Source organism: Coregonus lavaretus, assembly GCF_964263955.1.
Source record: "Coregonus lavaretus genome assembly, chromosome: 21".
Lineage (NCBI taxonomy): Eukaryota > Metazoa > Chordata > Actinopteri > Salmoniformes > Salmonidae > Coregonus > Coregonus lavaretus.
In genome coordinates this window covers 29,413,990-29,438,026 of record NC_140008.1, presented here as the reverse complement: position 1 = coordinate 29,438,026, position 24,037 = coordinate 29,413,990, and the positions used below count along the sequence as shown (strand labels likewise).

Here is a 24,037-nt window from a genome sequence, read left to right as displayed (position 1 = left end):
ATCACCGCCTGATATGTAGTGCGTACAGCCCAGTATATCACTGGGGCCAAGCTTCCTGCAATCTAGGACCTATATACTAGGCGTGTCAGAGGAAGGCCCAAAAAATTGTCAAAGACTCCAGTCACCCAAGTCATAGACTGTTCTCTCTGCTACCACACAGCAAGCGGTACCGGAGCGCCAAGTCTTGATCCAAAAGGCTCCTTAACAGCTTCTACTTTATTTTATTTAGTAAATATTTTCTTAACTCTATTTCTTGAACTGCATTGTTGGTTAAGGGCTTGTAAGTAAGCATTTCACGGTAAGGTCTACACCTGTTGTATTCGGCGCATGGGATTCTTTTGTTTGTTTTTGGATTTGATTTGATGGATGGTCTAGTAATCTAATGGCACATCCAAAGTGTTATTGTGAAATAAACTCAGATAGGTCCTAGCTATCATTTTGATTCACTTTCTGTTGTTTCTTTTGGGCTTAAGTGCTGAATGTTTGCAGAATAATATTTTATTTCAAGTGCTTCTAGATGCCAGTGGGGAAGGTAGATTGTCTTAAAGAGTCATTGGTTGAAACAAACAAACATTTAAATCATATTTTTCCTTGATTTTCTTTAACTACCTCTTATTCTACTTGCTCAATATCTCCTTCCTTCATCCTTATTAGTTATAAATGCAAATCTGTACTCCCTTTAAATAACTATATCATCAATGTGACATATTACAGCTCAAGCAATAACCCTCTTGTAAGGGTTCTTCTCATATTCATTAATTCATTTGACATTTGAGGTGTATTTCCCCGTGGCGCTGAACATATTGTGTGTATCAGATATTGTTCCCACATGTGCGTCAGTTACTGTATAACTGCAGTGAGACCGTGAACACACACACACACAGACACACACAGACGTAAATGCCTTAATCTTGTTTGGACCCCAGGAAGATCCTTAATAAATACAAAATACACACACACACACAAATCAAAGTTTTTTATTTTTATTTTTATTTTTTATTTTCTGGGGAATGGATCAGCTTAATATTGCAGATAGATTGTATCTTCTATCAATGTAATTGTCTGCATCACTTCCAATCCCCCATGTTTATTTTTATTTTTTATATATATTCCCCTTTATTACTTTTCAACCCCACCATCCTTTCCCTACTTGGAGTAAATTAGTGAACAACAATGCCCAGGCCTCTACTTCCGGTCTATACTTACTATCTACACCTTATGGACAGAGTTAATTTTACAATAATTCTATTATATATATATATATATATATATTTATTTTTTTGCTCCTGAACTTCTTCTACTCTCAACCTCTCCGATCATTTTCATGATGTCCATCCGGTTTGCTTCTAAATGCCATATCTTTCTAACTGTGCTCTTTCCCAAAAGCTCCCAACATACAACCTATATACTTATTATGGACACAGTATGCTTACATTATTAGCTATCTTTCTTATTATCTGTTGTTATTTGTTATTAGTCCCATCCTTCAACTCTATTCAATACCTCCCATCTATCTCTTAACACCATCCATATAGGATTTCTATTTGCCATATATATTTCAACCGTACTGTGATGTTTTACAAAAGTTCTGAACCTTTCTATTCTCATTGCTTCTACAGATTGTGAATTAAAAATAAACATTTTTGCTAAAAGTATTATTATATTATTGATTGATTGACTATGACTTTTCAGATCACCCAGTAATGCTATCTGCAAGGTTAGTTCCGGGTAAATATTGCAATCCTTTAGCCATTCCTGGACCTGTGTCCAAAAACAAGCTACAAATGGACAGAACCAAAACAAATGATCTAATGATTCTGTCTCTTCACAGCAAAATCTGCAGAGCTGGGAAGATTGTATCCCCCATATAAATAACATTCTATTGGTAGCAAGAATTTTATATAATAATTAAAATTGAAAGATTCTAATTTTTGAATCCGGTGTCGTTTTGCGTGTCAGTTCATAAACACTATGCCATGGGATCGGTACGTCAAAGATCTCTTCCCAACTATTTTGCAATCTATATGGGACGGCTGTCAATCCTTTGGTCCTTAAGTGAAACTGATATACTTTTTTATTTATCACAGTTTTCCTTAACCAATTATGTTCTTTAATGCAAGGCCGACAGACAAGTTCCTTACTTTCTCCCCCTTCAACTTTCCTCTTCCACTTTTGCGGTAAGGCTGCAATTATTTGGTTGTAATTTTGGGTAGAGCAGACATTTCCATATGTTTTTGTTAGCTGCATGTGCGACATAACTCCACCAGTCCTACCGATGATATCATTTACGAAGATTATACCTTTTTTAAACATTCTGTCAAAAAATAAAGGTTTTTTGTCAATTAGTATATTTTAATTTAACCACAATATTTGTTGCATTATTTGTTCTGTCGTTTCTGGAGGATTAAATTGAAATTGCAACCAACTTTCTATGGCTTGTTTTAGAAATAGTGACATTTGGGAGATTATTTCCTTTTCAAATAACTGAAAGTGAGAGGTTGTAATCTGAATAAAGGGAAAAAGGCCTTTCTTGAACAGTGGGTGAGACAATCTTACTAATTTGCTTGAGAACCAGTTCGGATTTAAGTATAACTTTTGGATGACTGAAGATTTTAGTGATAGGTCTAATGCTTTAATATTTAATAATTTCTGTCCTCCGAATTCATATTCATTATATAAATATGCTCTTTTAATTTTGTCTGGCTTGCCGTTCCAAATAAAATTAAATATTTTTTTCGCATATAATTTAAAAAACTGTTTGCTAGGCGTAGGCAAGACCATAAGCAAATAGGTAAACTGGGATAATACTAAAGAGTTAATCAGGGTGATTTTCCACAAATTGACAGGTATTTTCCTTTCCATGGTAGTAAGATCTTATCTATTTTTGCTAACTTTCTATTAAAATTTATTGAAGTGAGATCATTTATTTCCTTTGGGATATGTATTCTGAGTATATCCACATCACCATCAGACCATTTTATTGGTAAACTACATGGTAATGTAAAAATTGTATTTTTTAGTGATCCAATACGTAATATAGTACATTTGTCATAATTTGGTTTTAATCCAGAGAGGTTAGAAAATGTATCTAGATCCTCTATGAGGCTGTGAAGGGATTCTAGTTGTGGATCTAAAAGAAAACATGAATCATCTGCGTACAATGACACCTTTGTTTTTAAGCCCTGTATTTCTAATCCTCTGATATTATTATTGGATCTGATTTTAATAGCTAACATCTCGATGGCCACAATAAATAGATATGCCGATAGTGGACAACCTTGTTTCACTCCTCTTGACAGTTTAAAACTTTCTGAGAAAAAGCCATTATTTACTATTTTACACCTAGGGTTACTATACATGATTTTGACCCATTTTATAAGAGATTCTCCAAAATTGAAATGCTCCAGGCATTTATATATAAACCCCAGTCGAACTTTATCAAATGCCTTTTCGAAGTCTGCTATGAATAGCAGGCCTGGTTTCCCATATTTTCCATAGTGTTCTATTGTTTCCAATACTTGCCTTATATTATCTCCAATGTATCTTCCATGTAAAAAACCTGTCTGATTAGAATGAATAATATCCGACAATACCTTTTTAATTCTATGCGCTATACATTTTGCTAGGATTTTTGCATCACAACACTGAAGTGTAAGGGGCCTCCAATTTTGTAAATGGACTGGATCTTTATAAACAAAAGTTAGAGAATAATTAAACACATTTTTGTATCATCAGTCACCTGAAATGTTTAATGAGGATATCATTGATGAGTTGTGGTTTTGTTTTACATGTGGCATGCATATGCATGGGGGTTTTCTAGCCTACTGTGACCCCAACATCCAGAAGAGATCATACTAATGCCTCTGATGAAAATAGGCTTGGTGAGGCACATTTTACCCTAATGATCTGCTGAGGCATCTGACACCAATTAAATATTAAATCACTATGCAACAGTGTTATAAAAATGAACATTTCTGGTCTGTCCTTTTCCAGTAGCTAGTAGTATACTATTCAGTTGGCTAATGACGTGCAGTGAGGTCGGTGTCTGGGAAAGCACAGGCTATTATCAAAGCCAGATTTATTCACAAATAAACCTTGATGAAGCCCAAGTTCACCATACAACAGATATATCCAACAACCAGAGTGACACCAAATGTAAATACCAAGATACACAAGCGATAGCCTCTGATGGCAGCATATTTCATATCATCCAGCAAAATGGCACACTGCTCAACTCAGCTCAGCCATAGACCGATGTAGTATCCATAGTTACAACTGATAGGTGGCACTAAAATACCAATATATGTACACATTTCATCCAAATAATTTGCAACGCAAACTCCATAGCCTTTCACAATGGATTTACAATTCTTACAACGCGGGGCACGCAAACACACACACACCACATAAAATATGAAATATTATTACACACACATATGTAATTAATACTTTTCTAACGAAATTTCCAGATCAACAATCGAAATGACAAAAAAAGGCTGTTCAAAAGTGTCTCATCAAAAACTAAATTCTAGCTTGATAAATCAAATGCATTTGAAGGGATGTGGTCTATTTTCATGATTCAACAGTAGCTTAACATGCAAATTGCAAAGCAAAATGCATTTAGGCCTACCTTTTACTTGTAAATTAAGTCAATTCGTCTGGTGAACCTCTTGGTGACAGTGTTGTAAAAGTGACAGCAGAACCCTATGTCCATTATTTTATTATGCATGCACACAGCAGGCCCACGGTCGTGTGGGACTGGAGAGGCATCCCCAAGGTCTCCTTCTATTTTCACACTGATACAAAAAGTCACACACACACAAACAGTAGCTAGTAGGTAGCACAGTTCGCCCACATGAAGATTAATCCATTAGGGAATCCAGCCGGTCGGAGAGCAGAAGAATCCTCCTGCACGAGTGTGCCCCCATGCAGCCACGCACTTAGAATAGTTGTAGTGTAGTTAGTCGCATCCATCTTGTAGAAGCCAAGGCTCTGGCCTGCATTGAGTGGTGGGAGAAGCCCCATTCCCATTACATCCACAAAGCAAAAGTAAATGTCATAGATGTGTAAAAGTCTGGGTAAAAATTACTAATTGGTAATGACGTTTCAGACAAGTGGACAGTCCAGTACTCACTGTTCGCCTGCCTGACAGCTAGCAGTGAGGGAGTTGGTGGTTGCCTTCTGTCATGCCTTGCCTGTCATGAATAAAGTCAAGTTTTGTATGCTGTATGCTGCCTCTGTCTGGTCTTAACTTTCATTATAGTTGACATTCCACTCTTTGAACCCTCCAAATGGTGCGTTACGTTATTTGAGGTGCAGTATAGTAGTTTCCATTAGTCAGGTTGTTTTTGCTAGCTAGCTTTGTTCAGTTCAAGGGATGCGAGTGCCAAATTATGTAGACACGTCCAAATGTACACAGTTTACCCCAGGCAATATCCACACAACATGTTTAGGCAATACGCACACGCAAAATATAAAATTGGCTCAATGCAACAAATGTAACTACTTCAAGCTAGGCAAACCAGCGACACCTATGCTGACCCTATGACTGGAGTCAGGAAAGGCAGCGCACGTCAAGAATTTTAATGGCTTTGAATGGATGGAAAGAAAGGTATGAATATCCTTGAGCCTCTCATGAGGTTTTGATGCTGTTTTAGCACATTTTGAGATTTTGAGCATAAAAACCACCAGAATCACTGAGGGAAAAACATTAGATAACAAAAAATAATGACTATTTTGTATATAATTGTATTTTTTATTTGGCTTTTCATAACAGCTGTTTATAATTAGATTATCACAGGGTAAGCACTGCCTACCCCGACTGCACATCACTGGTTGTAGCCATATTCAGCACACCAGGCATAGATTATGAGTGAAAAGGGGTCACACTACTGCTACTTAAATAGTCAGTTTGAGAGGATGGAAACAGATAGAACTGATGGGTTGAATAAAATTGTTGACTGGCTTGTTTAATCGTTCTAATAAAATAATTTTAAAGCAAATTAAATAGTATCAGATGACAATGTAGTCAACCCGAGCTTGGTAGGAAGGTGTGGAATTGGGGAATTGGAAATTACATAATGTGCTTTGTGGCTATAAAATTCATTGTCTGTTTATGTCATAAGGCTTTTGTTTGTGTAAAGTTGGTTAACACTTTATTTGGACAGTCTACAGACTATCAGTAACATTTAAACTAACTACACTACATGACCAAAAGTATGTGGATACCTGCTCATCGAACATCTCATTCCAAAATCATAGGCATTAATATGGAGTTGGTTCCCCCTTTGCTGCTATTACAGCCTCCACTCTTCCGGGAAGGCTTTTTACTAGATGTTGGAACATTGCTGCGGGGACTTACTTCCATTCAGCCACAAGAGCATTAGTGAGGTCGGGCACTGATGTTGGGCAATTAGGCCTGGCTCACAGTCGGCGTTCCAATTCATCCCCAAGGTATTCGATGGGGTTGAGGTCAGGGCTCTGTGCTGGCCAGTCATGTTCTTCCACACCCATCTCGACAAACCATTTCTGTATGGATCTCGCTTTGTGCACGGGGGTATTGTCTTGCTGAAACAGGAAAGGGCCTTCCCCAAACTGTTGCCACAAAGTTGGAAGCACAGAATCATCTAGAATGTCATTGTATGCTATAGCGTTAAGATTTCCCTTCGATTGGAACTAAGGAGCCGAGCCCGAACCAAGAAAAATAGCCCCAGACCATTATTCCTCCTCCACTAAACTTCACAGTTGGCACTATGCATTGGGGCAGGTAGCATTCTCCTGGCATCCTCCAAACCCAGATTCATCCGTCGGACTGCCAGATGGTGAAGCGTGATTCATCACTCCATAGAACGTGTTTCCACTGCTCCAGAGTCCAATGGTGGCGAGCTTTACACCACTCCAGCCAACACTTGGCATTGTGCATGGTGATCTTAGGCTTGTGTGTGGCTGCTCGGCGATGTAAACCCATTTCATGAAGCTCCCGACGAACAGTTCTTGTGCTGATGTTGCTTCCAGAGGCAGTTTGGAACTCAGTAGTGAGTGTTGCAACTGAGGACAGACTATTTTTATACACTACGCGCTTCAGCACTCTGCGGTCCTGTTCTGTGAGCTTGTGTGGCCTACCACTTCGTGGATGAGCCATTGTTGCTCCTTGTCACGATCGTTTACGGATGAGACGGACCAAGGCGCAGCGTGATAAGCGTACATATTTATTAAAGTACTTAACACGAACAAAACAACAAACAAACTAAACGTGAAGTCCAAGGTAGACTAATAACATACCTTTACGGAACAAGATCCCACACAGACTGGTGCCAAACGGCTGCCTAAGTATGGTCCCCAATAAGAGACAACGAACTACAGCTGCCTCTGATTGGGAACCACCCTGGCCAACATAGATCTACACGATCTAGAAACTCAAACATAGAAAACTAAACATAGAAACTACACACCCTGGCTCAACATTTAAGAGTCCCCAGAGCCAGGGCGTGACAGTACCCCCCCCCCCCCAAAGGTGCGGACTATGCCCGCGCCCCATAAACATAACAGGGTAGGGGCCGGGTGGGCATTCCGCCTCGGAGGCGGATCCGGCTCCGGGCGTAACCACCACTTTCTCTCCACCTCCCTGTTGCGCCCCTGGTCTGGTCTGGCACCATTGACTGGAGCTGGACCCGACGACGGTGGATCGAACTGTACAGGCTCCGGACTGGAGCCGCTGGCCGGAGCTGGACTGGGCACCGGTGGAGCGGATTGCTCTGGCTCCGGAGTGGATCCGCTGACTGGAGTTGGACCGGACCCCGGTGGAGCGGATTGCTCTGGCTCCGGAGTGGAGCAGCTGACCGGTGCCGGACCAGGCACCGGTGGAACAGGCACGGGCCGTGCCGGACTGGACACACGCACCACTGGCTTGGTGCGGGGAGCAGGAAAGGGCCGGACCGGGCTGGCGACGCGCACCACTGTCTTGGTGCGAGGGACAGGAACAGGCCGGGCTGGACTGGGAATACACAACACTGGCTTGGTGCGGGGAGCAGGAACAGGCCGGGCCGGACTGGGAACACGCACCACTGGCTTGGTGCGGGGAGCAGGAACGGGCCGGGCCGGACTGGGAACACGCACCACTGGCTTGGTGCAGGGAGCAGGAACGGGCCGGGCCGGACTGGGAACACGCACCACTGGCTTGGTGCGGGGAGCAGGAACGGGCCGGGCCGGACTGGGAACACGCACCACTGGCTTGGTGCGGGGAGCAGGAACGGGCCGTACCGGACTGTGGACACACACCACTGGCTTAGTGCGAGGAGCAGGAACGGGTCGGGCCGTACTGGGAACACGCACCACTAGCTTAGTGCGGGGAGCAGGAACGGGCCAGACCGTACTGGGAACACACACCACTGGCCTTGTACGGGAAGCAGGAATGGGTCGGGCCGTACTGGGAACACGCACCACTGGCTTAGTGCGGGGATCAGGAACGGGCCGGACCGGACTGGCGACACACACCACTTGCTTGGTTCGAGGAGCGGGACTGGGTTCCCTTCTAAACCCCCGCTCCTTCTGCTGCCTAACCAGCTCCTCTCGCCGTGCCTCTACACTCTCCTTCTCCCTTATCGCCTCCTGTAGCTCCTCCCTCTGACCAATTAACTCCTGCTCCCTCTGGACCAATAGCCCCCGTAACCTGGTGGCCTCCTCTCCTAATCTGCAGATTCGCCCTGTCGCTGCCTCCTGCTGCCTCGTCGTCCACGCTGTGTGCCCCCCCCCCATTTTTTTATTGGGGTTGCCTCGGGTGTCCGTCGTCGGCACGGTTGGCGCCGTTTCTCCTCTCCTGCCTGGGCATTTACCTTCGCGCATGGCCCTTTCCCCGCGAATATCTCCTCCCATGACCACCATTTGCCCACCTGAGACATCGCTATTCTCTCTTCCTGGGCATGCTGCTTGGTCCTCATTTGGTGGGATCTTCTGTCACGATCGTTTACGGATGAGACGGACCAAGGCGCAGCGTGATAAGCGTACATATTTATTAAAGTACATAACACGAACAAAACAACAAACAAACTAAACGTGAAGTCCAAGGTAGACTAATAACATACCTTTACGGAACAAGATCCCACACAGACTGGTGCCAAACGGCTGCCTAAGTATGGTCCCCAATCAGAGACAACGAACTACAGCTGCCTCTGATTGGGAACCACCCTGGCCAACATAGATCTACACGATCTAGAAACTCAAACATAGAAAACTAAACATAGAAACTACACACCCTGGCTCAACATTTAAGAGTCCCCAGAGCCAGGGCGTGACACTCACACGACTTCACAATAAAAGTACTTACAGTTGACCGGGGCAGCTCTAGCAGGGCAGAAATGTGACAACTGACTTGTTGGAAAGGTGGCATCCTATGACAGTGCCAGGTTGAAAGTCACTGAGATTTTCAGTAAGGCCATTCTACTACCACTGTTTGTCTATGGAGATTGCATGGCGGTGTGGTTGATTTTATACACCTGTCAGCAACGGGTGTGGCTGAAATTGCCAAATCCACTAATTTGAAGGGGTGTCCATATACTTTTGCATATATAGTGTATCTATTAAACCTAACCCTAGCTCTAACGTTAATCTTTATCCTAACCCTAAACGTAACCCTTACCCTAACCCTCTAAACTTAACCCTTACCCTAACCCTTATTCTAAATCTAACCCTAACCGTAACCTTAGCAAGCAGTTGCTTATCAACAGATAGCTTGTTGATATTTTGACTTTCCGGACTATCCAAATAATGTGTGACCTAAAGTAGTCTTACACAGGTCAACCATAACCTCTCACATTAACTTACAGTAGGCTACAATACATGGCTCTGTCCTGGTGACCCTTGGGTGGTGGTAAGTGAGAGCTAATGCATGTTCTTTTATCTACATCAAGTTTTATGTCCTTATGTCCTTCTTTAATTGTTATTTTTGGGGGTAAAGTCTGATTCGCTGACCTACTGTGGAAAGGCTGTTGGCCACAAACATGCTATTCAAGACTACATTGTTCAACACTCAGTAAAATGGCCCTTACATTTCTAATATGAGTGGGGTGGCAAAACAGCAGCAATTTCAGCACCGCCATGATGCCCTTTCTGGACCAAGTGCTGTCCACGCCAGTGAGGTGCTGAAAGTTGTCTAAGTTCACTCGAGTCCATCTTCCACATACAAGAAATACACTTCTCCTCCTTCGGCAGAGTTGATGAAGTTCAATAAACCAATAAGCAAAATTGAAAACTTGTAGCCATAACAAAGTTTCTAGGTCTTATTTTTTGGTCCCTAAAAGCTAAACATTTATTTTAACAATAGCCTAGGTCTTTATAGTGTTAAATTCCCATGGTTCCATAGTAAAGTTTAGTTAATATTGTGTTTTCATTACTTCTTGTCACTTTCTTGTCAAGTCTCTGGATTATTTGATTTACTGTTGAAGATATAAATTCATTATGCTACAATATCTATTTCATTATGTTGATGGTTTGGTGTTTTAAAGGCCTGGATTTAGACTACAGTGAGGGAAAAAAGAATTTGATCCCCTGCTGATTTTGTACGTTTGCCCACTGACAAAGAAATGAAAAGTCTATAATTTTAATGGTAGGTTTCTTTGAACAATAAGAGACAGAATAACAACAAAATAATCCAGAAAAACGCATGTCAAAAATGTTATAAATTGATTTGCATTTTAATGAGGGAAATAAGTATTTGACCCCCTCCCAATCAGAAGGATTTCTGGCTCCCAGGTGTCTTTTATACAGGTAACGAGCTGAGATTAGGAGCACACTCTTAAAGGGAGTGCTCCTAATCTCAGCTTGTTACCTGTATAAAAGACACCTGTCCACAGAAGCAATCAATCAATCAGATTCCAAACTCTCCACCATGGCCAAGACCAAAGAGTTCTCCAAGGATGACAGGGACAAGATTGTAGACCTACACAAGGCTGGAATGGGCTACAAGACCATCGCCAAGCAGCTTGGTTTGAAGGTGACAACAGTTGGTGCGATTATTCGCAAATGGAAGGAACACAAAATAACTGTCAATCTCCCTCGGCCTGGAGCTCCATGCAAGATCTCACCTCGTGGAGTTGCAATGATCATGAGAATGGTGAGGAATCAGCCCAGAACTACACGGGAGGATCTTGTCAATGATCTCAAGGCAGCTGGGACCATAGTCACCAAGAAAACAATTGGTAACACACTACGCCGTGAAGGACTGAAATCCTGCAGCGCCCGCAAGGTCCCCCTGCTCAAGAAAGCACATATACAGGGCTGTCTGAAGTTTGCCAATGAACATCTGAATGATTCAGAGGAGAACTGGGTGAAAGTGTTATGGTCAGATGAGAGCAAAATCGAGCTCTTTGGCATCAACTCAACTCGCCGTGTTTGGAGGAGGAGGAATGCTGCCTATGACCCCAAGAACACCATCCCCACCGTCAAACATGGAGGTGGAAACATTATGTTTTGGGGGTGTTTTTCTGTCAAGGGGACAGGACAACTTCACCGCATCAAAGGGACGATGGACGGGGCCATGTACCGTCAAATCTTGGGTGAGAACCTCCTTCCCTTAGCCAGGGCATTGAAAATGGGTCGTGGATGGGTATTCCAGCATGACAATGACCCAAAACACACGGCCAAGGCAACAAAGGAGTGGCTCAAGAAGAAGCACATTAAGGTCCTGGAGTGGCCTAGCCAGTCTCCAGACCTTAATCCCATAGAAAATCTGTGGAGGGAGCTGAAGGTTCGAGTTGCCAAACGTCAGCCTCGAAACCTTAATGACTTGGAGAAGATCTGCAAAGAAGAGTGGAACAAAATCCCTCCTGAGATGTGTGCAAACCTGGTGGCCAACTACAAGAAATGTCTGACCTCTGTGATTGCCAACAAGGGTTTTGCCACCAAGTACTAAGTCATGTTTTGCAGAGGGGTCAAATACTTATTTCCCTCATTAAAATGCAAATAAATTTATAACATTTCTGACATGCGTTTTTCTGGATTTTTTTGTTGTTATTCTGTCTCTCACTGTTCAAATAAACCTACCATTAAAATTATAGACTGATCATGTCTTTGTCAGTGGGCAAATGTACAAAATCAGCAGGGGATCAAATACTTTTTTCCCTCACTGTGATAAAATAATTTTAAACTGAATAATGTCAGATATTTTGTCAAACATATACTGTTTTATATCTCATTCGTGTATTTGTTCAGGCAGAATATTATTTATGTTGTTATAGCATCACGTTTCCTCATAGCCTCAATCATCAATTAGATAGGCCCTAGCCTAGTGTAGCCTACGCGTGCATGTGATGTGGAATTAATGACGCAGTCATTGATGTAGAGAGGGTGTGACTGTGTAAAATTGTTCCGGTGGAATAGTACTTATCACAGATGAACAAGAACACAAGCAAACAGCAACCAGAGAGAAGTAATTATGAAGACCTCTCAGTGCCAAACCAGAGTCTCTCAGAGCGGCAGCGCGAGCTACATGAGCGGCCTCAGCACCAGCGCAATGAACCCGCTCAGCAGTGCGAGCCTCACCCTCCTAGTTCTCCTCATCTCAGCGATCCCCGTCTGCAAAAGTAAGTTTAATAATATATTTTGTCCATGCTTTGGGTATAGAATATGGAAAGTCTTGTGCATTGCTAAAGGTCGAAGTCAAGATGTTAAAACGAAAAACTTTTTAGGCAATGGGAAATATTTGTGGGTCTGGTGTAGCCTAATTGAATAGGTTATGAAAGTTTTTCTAAACCATTAAATTTGGGCAACATAAATTGCTAATAGGCCTAATCAACAAGCTCAACAAAAACAATATATATGTTGAAAAGATAGACATTTGTTTAGCCTACAAAATAAAACTAGGTTAATCAATCATCTCTCTTTGTTTGTTTTAATGTGTACAACTCCTGAAAAAATTTAACTGTAGACTAAACGTAGTTCTATTTCAATTCCTTACAATATGAATAGACCCATATCAATGTTTAAACTCAAGATTATTTTACATGCCAAACATTATATTATTGTGCGTAATTACGCATTCTTGGGAACGTTCCCAAAGGAGAGAAAAGGTTTGAGAAATAATTAAAAGTTTTTTGTTGTTGTGGATAGTGACATTTACTTAAGTCTACGTTAAATGCAGATTATCATTATAATTATCAGTAAATGTACGGCAATTGTTGCCTGTTGCATTCAATTAAACGTTTGCCATGTCATCAACACTTTCAGCAGTTTCAATTGGTAAGTTTATTTTGTTCTGAAGAGGGCCTGGGGTCTCCCAGATTGTTGCTAAAATCAGAGCGCTAGATTTGATGGCAATCTTTCATTACAACGATGTTTTATTTATTTATCCTATTTAACCTATTATCCAATACTTTATTTTCGTTTATGGGATTTTCTCTGACTGGAATTGAATTGATTCTAAACTGTGTTGCATAGAGAACTGGTGTAAGCCTATAGGCACCCACCACCAGTACTGCGGCTTCACAGCCTGTTGTTCTAGGGCTGTTCAATGTCGGACCTGGAGGGCCGAAACACTTCTGGTTTTCATCTTCTCCTTCTAATAAGGAACTATTTCAGACCTGGGAGACCAGGTGAGCGCAATTAACTACCAGGTAGAAACAAAAACAGAAGTGTTTCATCCCGCCAGTACCGGAACTGAACAGACCTGGGCTGGGTTTCCCAAAAGCATCATAGGTGGTAAACTTAATTCTATTGAAACTAAATGGATGAAAGATGATCTTAGTTCAATGATGATTTGGGGAAATCCAGCCCTATTCTTGAGTATGAAATTAGGCTACACTTTTATGACTCCCCATAGCCATCTAACATACATTGGAAAGGAAATGACCTTCTAATCAACAATCAGTTAATTTCACAGTATTTTGAACCATCATGGGACTTCCTATTGGAACTTGTTGTGGATGAGCCTGATCATTAGTTTAAAATTTACCCATTAGTATTGTCAAACCTTTCTGGGAATAACATCTATTGTGGCATTGTTGCAGCTTGTTTTGGTAAAACTATGATTTTAGTGTACTTATTGCACTGGTAATTTCTCTCTATCTTTTATTTATTTCATGCATGGCCCTCTTCTCCCTCTCTCACTCCTTTCCTTGTCCTATGACTGACAGCTTGAATCTACTACAATTACCCCCCAAAGACATGTCAGGATAATCTGAGGCAGGCAAACTCTGGCCCTGACAAACAGGCAAAATCGTAATGACTTAACATTGGATTGGATTCGACTCCAAACAGCAATAATGTCACAAATGATTGAGACGTCAATAGATTTAGAATGGCAATCGTGTCAATCACTCTTCAGATGTGATCAATTATATTTGTTAAGGGTTATTTGCTGTGACATTGAGAGATTGATCACAGCTTTGATGCTCTTATGTGTTAATTGGCACAGGTGTTTAGAGACAGTTAAACCGCGATGGTGACAGGAAGAGATAACAGAGCTATTGCTGTGTCAGACGAAAAGAAGGAAAGAAGAGAGGGAAAGACGGATCTATAAGGGAAAATAGTGGTTTACAAGAAAGACATCCCCTTTGGGGCATACCATTGCTGGATGTCAATACACCTTTGGGATACAGAGCTGTTGGTTTATATTTAGCTGGTCACTGTGAGTTTTTGAATATGAACAAATATGACCACAGGGTAACATAGGAAAGCTTCAATACACTCTCTAATTTCCCATCCACCTGTTGTATTGTCAAAATGCATTAGTTCATGTCTATGATCCACTCAAAGTGGATTGTTATGGTTTTTAATCATGATCTGCACACTCCTACCAGCTCAGTCCTACAGCATCAATGTGATGATGTAATGATGCTTGTGCCTGTCTGTGTTTTAATGGAAGGTGTTCCAATACAACAGCAAAGAGCAACAATAGACCAGCACCAGCGTCTCAACCAGGTAGGCCACAGAACTACAGTGCTTCTCTTTGTATCTCTCTCTACATTTTCCCATACTAAGACTGAGTTGTTGCTCTCCTTTGCAATAAAGAGACATGTTTACTGTTCACTCCCTCTATCATAACAGCACTCTCTTGTCTTGTCTCCAATAGCTAGAAGATGTGTGCTCATCCTACATTTCTGCAGACCTGGCATTTCGTGTGAGTAAGACTAGAATAATTAAATGATCAAATGAAAGCGCTGAAGGGAATGGATGAATGTTCAATGTTTTCTTTCTCTGAACCTCTCTCATATTTTCAAGTTCAGGATCAATTCCAATTATGATGAAATTTAAAATAGTCAATAACAGGCTTGAAATTAAAATGGTGTACAACTGTATCAGATTCTTGCGCTCAACTCTTTCCCCCTGCTCTCTGGTTGCTACCCTAGATACCCAATGTTTTAGGAGAACTCTGTGTGTTCATGCTTGCACAGAAGTCTAAGGTATTCCACCCTTCATGTTCCAGCATAGTAGCTCAAACAATAATCATATCACATGTATAAACACACAAATACAAACATTATAGTGGTTTATCCTGTTATGTGAGCACAACACAGTTGCATGTATATTCAGATTTGCAGTGTTTAATCATTCTCAAGAGTAAATTGAGTTTTATTTCGATGTCGTTGCAGGACTTGAAAGGACAGGACAACCCTAGTAAAAGGGTAAGTGTGGCATCATGTCTGTTTCATCCATCTATTGAAATATGTTACCTTTAGTGAACGCCTATCAATGCAATCAACATCCAACCTTTTGACCATTTTTATTTGTGCGTCTATGTGTTTGCTTGCGTATACAGTTTTTATTTCATTATGTTAAGCAACAAGGTGCTGGCTTAACAGAGGGGGCGGTAAGTTGGGTTAAAGTTCAATTTCACCATGCACTGCTTGCGGCTTGACACAATAAAGCACACTGCATTTTTTAAATTATTTGTTACTTGTACTGTGCTTTTAGTATTGTATTACCTTTTTATTCCATAACGTGAATTTATATCGTGGAAAAGTGTTACGTTTTAGCTTAGTTTCTTTTCCAGAGTAAACCAAATATTTTGAGGCATGAATTGCAGACACTCACTTTCTCAAAATGCATGCCTGCTCACACAAACACACACCCTATTGCTGCCCAGCTTGTTAACTTAGTCACTTCTCAAGAGTTGTCCTCCAAGGAGATAGGCCCTTAGGTTGCTGGTTTCTGGTACAGGAAATACCATAGTGTTCCCATCCCTGGTATAACAAAGGTTGAAAAAAACTCCACCAGCCAAAGTGCTTCCCTTGTTTCTTGCTCTGCATGCAAGATGCACACTTTCATGCAAACTATTTTAGGTGCGGCATGTGTCCACACAGAGGCGTCATGCCCTAGGGGGCACAGGGGCATGTGCCCCCTCAGATTTGTCCAGTTTTTTGTTGTTGTTGTATCTCTGTAATACTTCTAGCCACCTAGCAATTTTATGAAGTTGGCTTTAACTAGCCCAGATACACTACATGACCAAAAGTATGTGGACACCTGCTCGTCGAACATCTAATTCCAAAATCATAGGCATTAATATGGAGTTGGTCCCCACTTTGCTGCCTCCACTTTTCTGGGAAGGCTTTCCACTAGATGTTGGAACATTGCCCCGGGGACTTGCTTCCATTCAGCCACAAAAGCATTAGTGAGGTCAGGCACTGATGTTGGGCGATTAGGCCTGGCTAGCAGTCGGCGTTCCAATTCATCCCAAAGGTGTTTGATGGGTTGAGGTCAGGACCATGTGCAGGCCAGTCAAGTTCTTCCACACCTATCTCGACAAACCATTTCTGTATGGACCTCGCTTTGTGCACAGGGGCATTGTCCTGCTGAAACAGGAAAGGGCCTTCCTCAAACTGTTGCCACAAAGTTGGAAGCACAAAATCATCTAGAATGTCATTGTATGCTGTAGCGTTAAGATTTCCATTCACTGGAACTAAGGAGCCTAGCCCGAACCATGAAAAACAGCCCCAGACCATTATTCATCCTCCACCAAACTTTACACTTGGCACTATTCATTCCAGCAGGTAGTGTTCTCCTGGCATTCACCAAACCCAGATTCGTCCGTCGGACTGCCAGATGGTGAAGCGTGATTCATCACTCCAGAGAACGCTTTTCTACTGCTCCAGAGTCCAATGGCGGCAAGCTTTACACCACTCCAGCCGACACTTGGCATTGTGCATGGTGATCTTAGGCTTGTGTGCTGCTGCTCGGCCATGGAAACCCATTTAATGAAGCTCCTGATGAACAGTTATTGTGCTGACGTTGCTTCCAGAGGCAGTTTGGACCTTGATAGTGAGTGTTGCAACCGAGGACAAACGATTTCTATGCGCTACGCAGCTGAGCCGTTGTTGCTCCTAAACATTTCCACTTCACAATAACAGCACTTACAGTTGACCGGGGAAGCTCTAGCAGGGCAGAAATTTCACAAACTGACATGTTGGAAAGGTGGCATCCTATGACGGTGCCACGTTGAAAGTCACTTAGCTCTTCAGTAAGGCCATTCTACTGCTAATGTTTGTCTATGGAGATTGCATTGCGGTGTGCTCGATTTTATACACCTGTCAGCAACGGGTATGGCTGAAATAGCCGAATCCACTAATTTGAAGGGGTGTCCACATACTTTTGTGTGTATATATAGTGTAGGTTCCCAATCTCCCAACCTCATAACTAGCTACCAAGAAGCCATTTCAGGCTGTCAATGAAGTTAGAGTAGCTAGCTTGTCTATCTTAGCTGGCATGCCTGCTGGCCCGGTGAGTGGACGTTCTCCATTTCTCTTTATAATGCATCTTTTTCCAGCTACTGTGAAAAGTCTGGATGTGTGTAAAACCCTCCATAGTCTGCGTTGTTTTAATATTATATGCCCATGGGGAGAAATTATGGTGCTTTTAAGTGTGACATAGCCTATTTAAAACCAGTTGTTGTTTCGTTTTGTTTAGAATTTGATTAGAATTATTAATGATCTTTTTAAGCCTTATCAATAATTAATTTTAATCTTGCTTATTGACAATGTTTGGCATGTCCATGCTCAGCCATAATGCAATTTACAGTAGGCCTAGCCCCTATATCAGTGTGAATGCTATTGAAGCCATGCAATTACTTAGAACAATATGGACTGCAAATGGGTTCAAGTTAGTATTTAGCAAAGATATGTCTACATTTTTTAAATTTCATTTCTGCAAGCCATTTAACAAACTATAACGGACTAACATTGGAATTGGAGTTGATTCGAAGGCCATACATAAAAGACCGTAAATACACAACTTGAAGCAACCACATATTTCGCCATGGAGCCTCGACACACCCACAACTTGTTTATTAATCAAAACCCAGCCCTTTCGCGCCAACACCAACAAGTGTGCTGATAATTGTGATAGTGAAAATAGCACACACCCCTGAACCTATAACGCTACCGCCTGCGCTTAAATTTACTGTTAAAATGTGACTAGATTGCAGAAAAAAAAGGTGTTTCAGGTGTTTGAAAAATGCCAAATTCTCTAACTTACGGACAGGGGACCTAGCCCCCCCTACAGACCACCCCCCCAGCTATCCTCACTTACTTTGTGCCCCCTCACATTTTGGGGTACATGACGCCACTGTTTCCACATCAATGTATACTGTCTTGTTTGCATGAGAATTTAAATTACTCATGCCCCCCTCACTTCCGCTGTGTCATCAGTATGACTGACGTGGGGGAACATCATCAGCGCAAATTAGATAAACAGAAAGGACAATGTATTTTTAAGTGCCAACTATTTTCTTCTCAAATCTCCAAGTCATTGTAATAGCACCGAAATGATATTCTCTATTTCCTGTGATGGCTTCATTAATTCATTTAGGATATAGCTCTGTTTACAGTCACTGGGCGGAGGTTGGATTTGCAAAGTTCTTCCTCAGAGGATGTTAGCACAGTAAAATCAAGTTGAGTTGACAAAATGTGAAACTTGTCAACCAGATAACAATCAAAATATGTATTTCCTAGACATTGTGATTACGCCATGAAAATATTTATTTAACTGATTGTAATCAGTTATCTGACATCACTTCCATCATTATGACATCCCACACCAAATTTTGTTCAATGTTACCTACGCATGACATTACATTTTAGTCATGTAGGAAACGCTCTTATCCAGAGCGACTTACAGGAGCAATTAGGGTTAAGTGCCTTGCTCAAGGGCACATCGACAGATTTTTCACCTAGTCGGCTTGGGGATTAGAACCAGCGACCTTTCGGTTACTGCCACTACGCGCTTAACCACTAAACTACCTGCCGCCCATGATGCTGGTACATTACATCTGTAGAGAAAGTATAGCACTTCTATGTACTGGCATGGCCTGCATGTGGAGAGTGTGCTGTCAAAAAATGTTGTGTGTGTGTGTGTGTTTGTGTCAGTGTTGCCCAATTCAGAATTGAATCGAGGAATGCATCAAATTCCAATTCTTGAATTAAAGGAAATATAATTGAATTCAGTGAAATTCTATAAAATTAAAATGCCTCTTCTATTCTATATTAGGTGTAGTCAAATCAAATCAAAGTTTATTGTTCACATACACAGATTTGCAGATGTTATCGCTGGTGCAGTGAAATGCTTGTGTTTCACTGCTTGTGTTTCTAGTAGAAACACAAGCATTTCGCTGCACCTGCAATAACATCTGCAAATCGAGCTCCAACAGCGCAGTAATACCTAGCAACAAAAAAATACAAAAATACAGAATTACAAAATAAGTTATATATGATGAGCCATGACTATAATACAGTACATATAAAGTGGGAGAAACAGTATGTAAGCATTATTAAAGTGACCAGTGTTCAATGACTATGTACATAGAAAAGCAGTATAAGGTGCAGGGTAAAGTACCTGGTAGTCTATACAAATATACATATTGAACAAATATAAAAAATGTCATTATATACATGCATATAAAACATTGTTGAAACAATTGATTTCAGGACAAACTCTTAAAGGAACAATTAAGGAAAACAAAACCTGTTTATGAATATTCTAAGTCATTAGATTTCATTAATCACATACATTTTGTTCAAAATGGGGAAAATACTTAATTTCCCAGGATGCATTAGTTTAACCCTCAAGTTGACCCTGAGGCATTCAAAAAGAAGCCAAACAAATGAATTGGTTGGTGGAAATATAATTGGCTATTCTAAGCACTAATGTTAAAAGAGTATATAAACATTGTTTTCAGAGAAAAGTGATATTTGTTGGTATCTGGAAGTGTGACCAGTCAGATTCAATGAAACTCTCATGTTCTATGACTGAGTGGAATTAATTTGAATTGCACTGAATGAACTTCTACTTCCTGTCACTCAAACTCAAATTCTACATCCTGTGGGGTGTGGCCAATTCAATTAGAATTTCAACTCATGAGTGGAATGGGAGTCAATTCCAAAATTCTGAATTGAGCCCAACCCTGGTGTGTGAGTGTGTGCGTGCACATGGGTGCATCCACTGGAGCATGCATTCATACTTGTGTCTGTATGGATGGGATGTTAGGGGGGAATGTTGTGTGTGTATATGGAGTCCTCTCTGCAACCCCCAGCCCTCTGTCTTGATGTCAGGGCAGTTGTTCATGGTTCTCATGTTTCTTCATGTCTGTCCGTATGTGGATGTTTTGTGGATGTGTCAGTCCCCTGTGAAGCACCCTCTCCTGCAGCTAGTTCCTCAACTCCATACCAGACGAGAGAGAGGAGAGTTTGTGGTCCGCGTATGTACCCTCTGCATGTTCCTTTTTACATCTACTTTGCACCTCTCACTTCTTTGGAGAGGAAATCTCTCAGTAATCTCTAATCACAATTTGCAGTGCTTTGTTATAGTGTGGTACTAATGATCAAATTAAAGATCTTGTGAACACCCTTTGCTTTTATTTACACAGGAGAGCTAAAACTCTTGATGTGCCCCAAGCAGTCAATATAGGGCATCTGGAGGATATTCTCTTTTCACTTTGTCAACGTATGCAGGATTTGTCATTTTTTCAGTGTGTTGCCCTATTATGAGACTGTTTCATTGTGCGTATAGAGGCTACCTTTTTTACACACATACTGTCACTCTTTCTACTTGTCTACATTAGCTGTTCTTTTCCATGATGCAGGTAATTACAGTCTAAAATTAGTGCTTTAACTCAACATAATTAATCCTTCATTCTACCTGGAGTTGGCATTCACATAGTAGCTACAGCAGAATTGTGAGTGGAGAAGTGCTCAGCTTAGTGTGTGTCTGTTTACGGCAGAGACTCAATGGGAGTGACGTCTGCTCTAATGGTTTTGCCTACGAAAGAATGAAATAAGTGGAAAAGGAGCTTAGACAGATAAACAAGGATATCTAGCACACTTCTTTCTGTTCCAACTGAAATGTTGACTTTTTTAATTTTAAAGTGGTTGTCGGCTGAATAAATACTGCCTTAATCAAATAAGACAATACCTGATTTTATAGCACCTGATCATTGATATCTTCTGTGCTTTCTGTTTAGGATGATCTCCAGGGACCTGGGGGAATTCAGAATAGAGGGTACTTCTTATATCGGGTATGATTGACACATTCAGAGAACAGGAATGCTCCATTCAAAAGTTTATTTGACTTCATACATCAGTAACATTTATTTTTCTTACTTACAGCCAAGAAATGGAAGACGAACCCTGGAATTTGAGTAAATGTAAGGTTTGGGGTATTTCTCAATGCCATTATTATTAGTGAACACTGCTGTAACACTGACGTCCATTTACTAGTGTACCCTGAAAGGGTTGGGATGGGGGGGAAAAAACACATCAAACTGTAATCTGACAGAGAGGGGAGGCATGTTTCCATGAAACTCTTTGGTGATTATTACTGTGAAAACAGTATGAAAAAAAAAAAAAAATGTATGCACTCACTAACTGTAAGTCTACTGTGTTTGTGCTTGCATGTGTTATAGACTCCCTACTATACGCTGTACAGAGATGACACAGAACCAGAGAACCGAACAGGCACAACCATCATAGAGTGGTCCAGACCACCGCCGAAACGATGTTGAAAGAATGAAGAAACAAAAATGAACAACAAAGAAATTAGAGTCTAAGTAAAATAATCTTTGTTGGTCCAAAAGTCTTATTTGTGTTACGTCTTTTGAAGTAAAAGCATTGTCATATGGTTATTTTTGTGGTGGCATGATTTTGCAAACAGACAGATACTGCTTATGAAACTTGCACAAAGAGGTCCTGACGCAACTGGAAAATTGTCAGTGAACACAAAAGAGGAGTGTGTTTGTGTGTGTGAGCTGAAATACTCTTGACCATACATAGTAGGGATGTAACGATTGGTTTTAACAACGATTCGATTTGTATCACGATTCGTGGTTGTCGATACGATTCAAGGACGATATTGGTTCATTTAGAACGATACGATCCGAAACGATTCAGTGACTTGAAATCGATTCAGTAACCTTTTAGCCAAAAATTCAACCAGTGTGACTGAAATATATACCTGGATACTGGACAGTGCAGGTGAAGTTTCCTAGATTCCTGTTTCTTGTAAGGACCGCAATGGTGGCTTGATAATTTCTCGCTCGTCGGCTTCTCCTCTGTCGTCCGCCATGCTATGTTTTGTTGTCTTTGCGCCTTTGCGCTGCTGCTGGCGCGGGGCGATGACGTCACGGATAGGCAGACTGAATCGAGTAATGTTTAAAGCCTTTATCATTAAAAGTGCTAAGAAAAAACATCCATATAAAGTCTGACGTGCTTAAATCCAATGGGTTATTTCCTAGTATCGATACAATCGATTTATTACATTTTAAAACTATGTTAGATTGATATATGTTGTCCAAAAGGCCAACTCGCCGAGCACAGATCGATGTAGTTGGATCATAGGAATATAAATCGATACATCGATGTAGTAGATGGATCGTTACACCCCTAATACATAGTGTGCTCAAAAAACGACACAATGTCTCTCTCTAAAACATTTTCTATGACAGAAGATTGAGATCTCACCCAACACGATTATGTTGCACCCACATTCTGTGATTAAATTCCACCTTTCAAACAGACGTAAGAGCAGAAAGGTTGATTATAGTCTCAATATACCAAAACCTCAAATTGTTTCAGCTACCAACTATTACATTCAGGTGAAAAACGAAACTCATTCTGATGACTTACTAATTGTATTTACCTTGCAGCATGATTAATTGTTTTGTTAATTAGGAAAATATTTGTGGAGAGTCAGGTATGGAATAAAAATGTATACTTTGTTTTTGCTATCTAGTAACTATTATTATCAGACTTAACACACACACACACACACACAATAGTCGCTATATGATTGACAATGACACTACACAAATACTGTGAAAAAGATGAGTCATTGGAAGTGTATCTCTTTCCTTTCTGGTTTCTCACCCACTGTGGGAGTATTTCTTGAAAGAAGTAGCTGGAAGGCTGTGGACTGATAGTAGTCCATGAGCAGGCTGCCGTGCCCTGACAAGCTAGAGCTGGGTAGGGGATTGAGGAGGTTGGGGGTGTGAAGCAACAAGACACCCCACAAGACAACTCTGAGTGTGAGAACTCAGCCAAGCGGAAAGCATGTGTTCTGTCACCAGCCAGAATGCTCTGCCAAAGGGTGAGAAGAGCTGGTAAAATATAATACCTGCCAGCTGCACATAATATTGCACCAGATAACACAGAAGAGGAACACACATTTGTATCCTGATGCAGGATCAATTCACTTCTGTGTGGAACATATATTTGACCATGGCGCTATCTAGTGGTGGTAAAAATAACATCTCAGAAAGCATAGTCCTTCTATCTTCAGCACCAAGCCCATCCCAAGGCAATGTTACATTTCCTTCAAGACTGTTGAAAAACCTTGACCCTAAAGGGAGATAGGCTAGTCCCTTTCATTGATCAAACTGACAATATGACAAATCCTTTTTTTGTGGGGGGGGGATACAAGATAACTGCTCCAAGGCAAATACAATGTCACTATCAGCAAATAATGTATACATACACAGTGTACAAAACAGTAAGAACACCTGCTCTTTCCATGACAAAGACTACCCAGGTGAATCCAGGTGAAAGCTATGATCCCTTATTGATGT

General features: G+C 41.1%; 1 protein-coding gene across 1 annotated transcript; it reads left to right on the top strand.

Moving 5' to 3' along the window:
* Positions 1–12,427: 12,427 nt before the first annotated feature.
* Positions 12,428–21,620, top strand: LOC311148502 (neuromedin-U-like; the record flags this gene model as incomplete). The annotated part of the gene is made up of 7 exons (XM_084185483.1): positions 12,428–12,575; positions 14,855–14,910; positions 15,062–15,109; positions 15,339–15,392; positions 15,588–15,614; positions 21,440–21,493; positions 21,585–21,620. 7 exons carry the CDS (start codon positions 12,428–12,430, stop codon positions 21,618–21,620), a joined length of 423 nt encoding a protein of 140 aa, XP_084041609.1.
* Between the last annotated feature and the right edge of the window lie 2,417 nt (positions 21,621–24,037).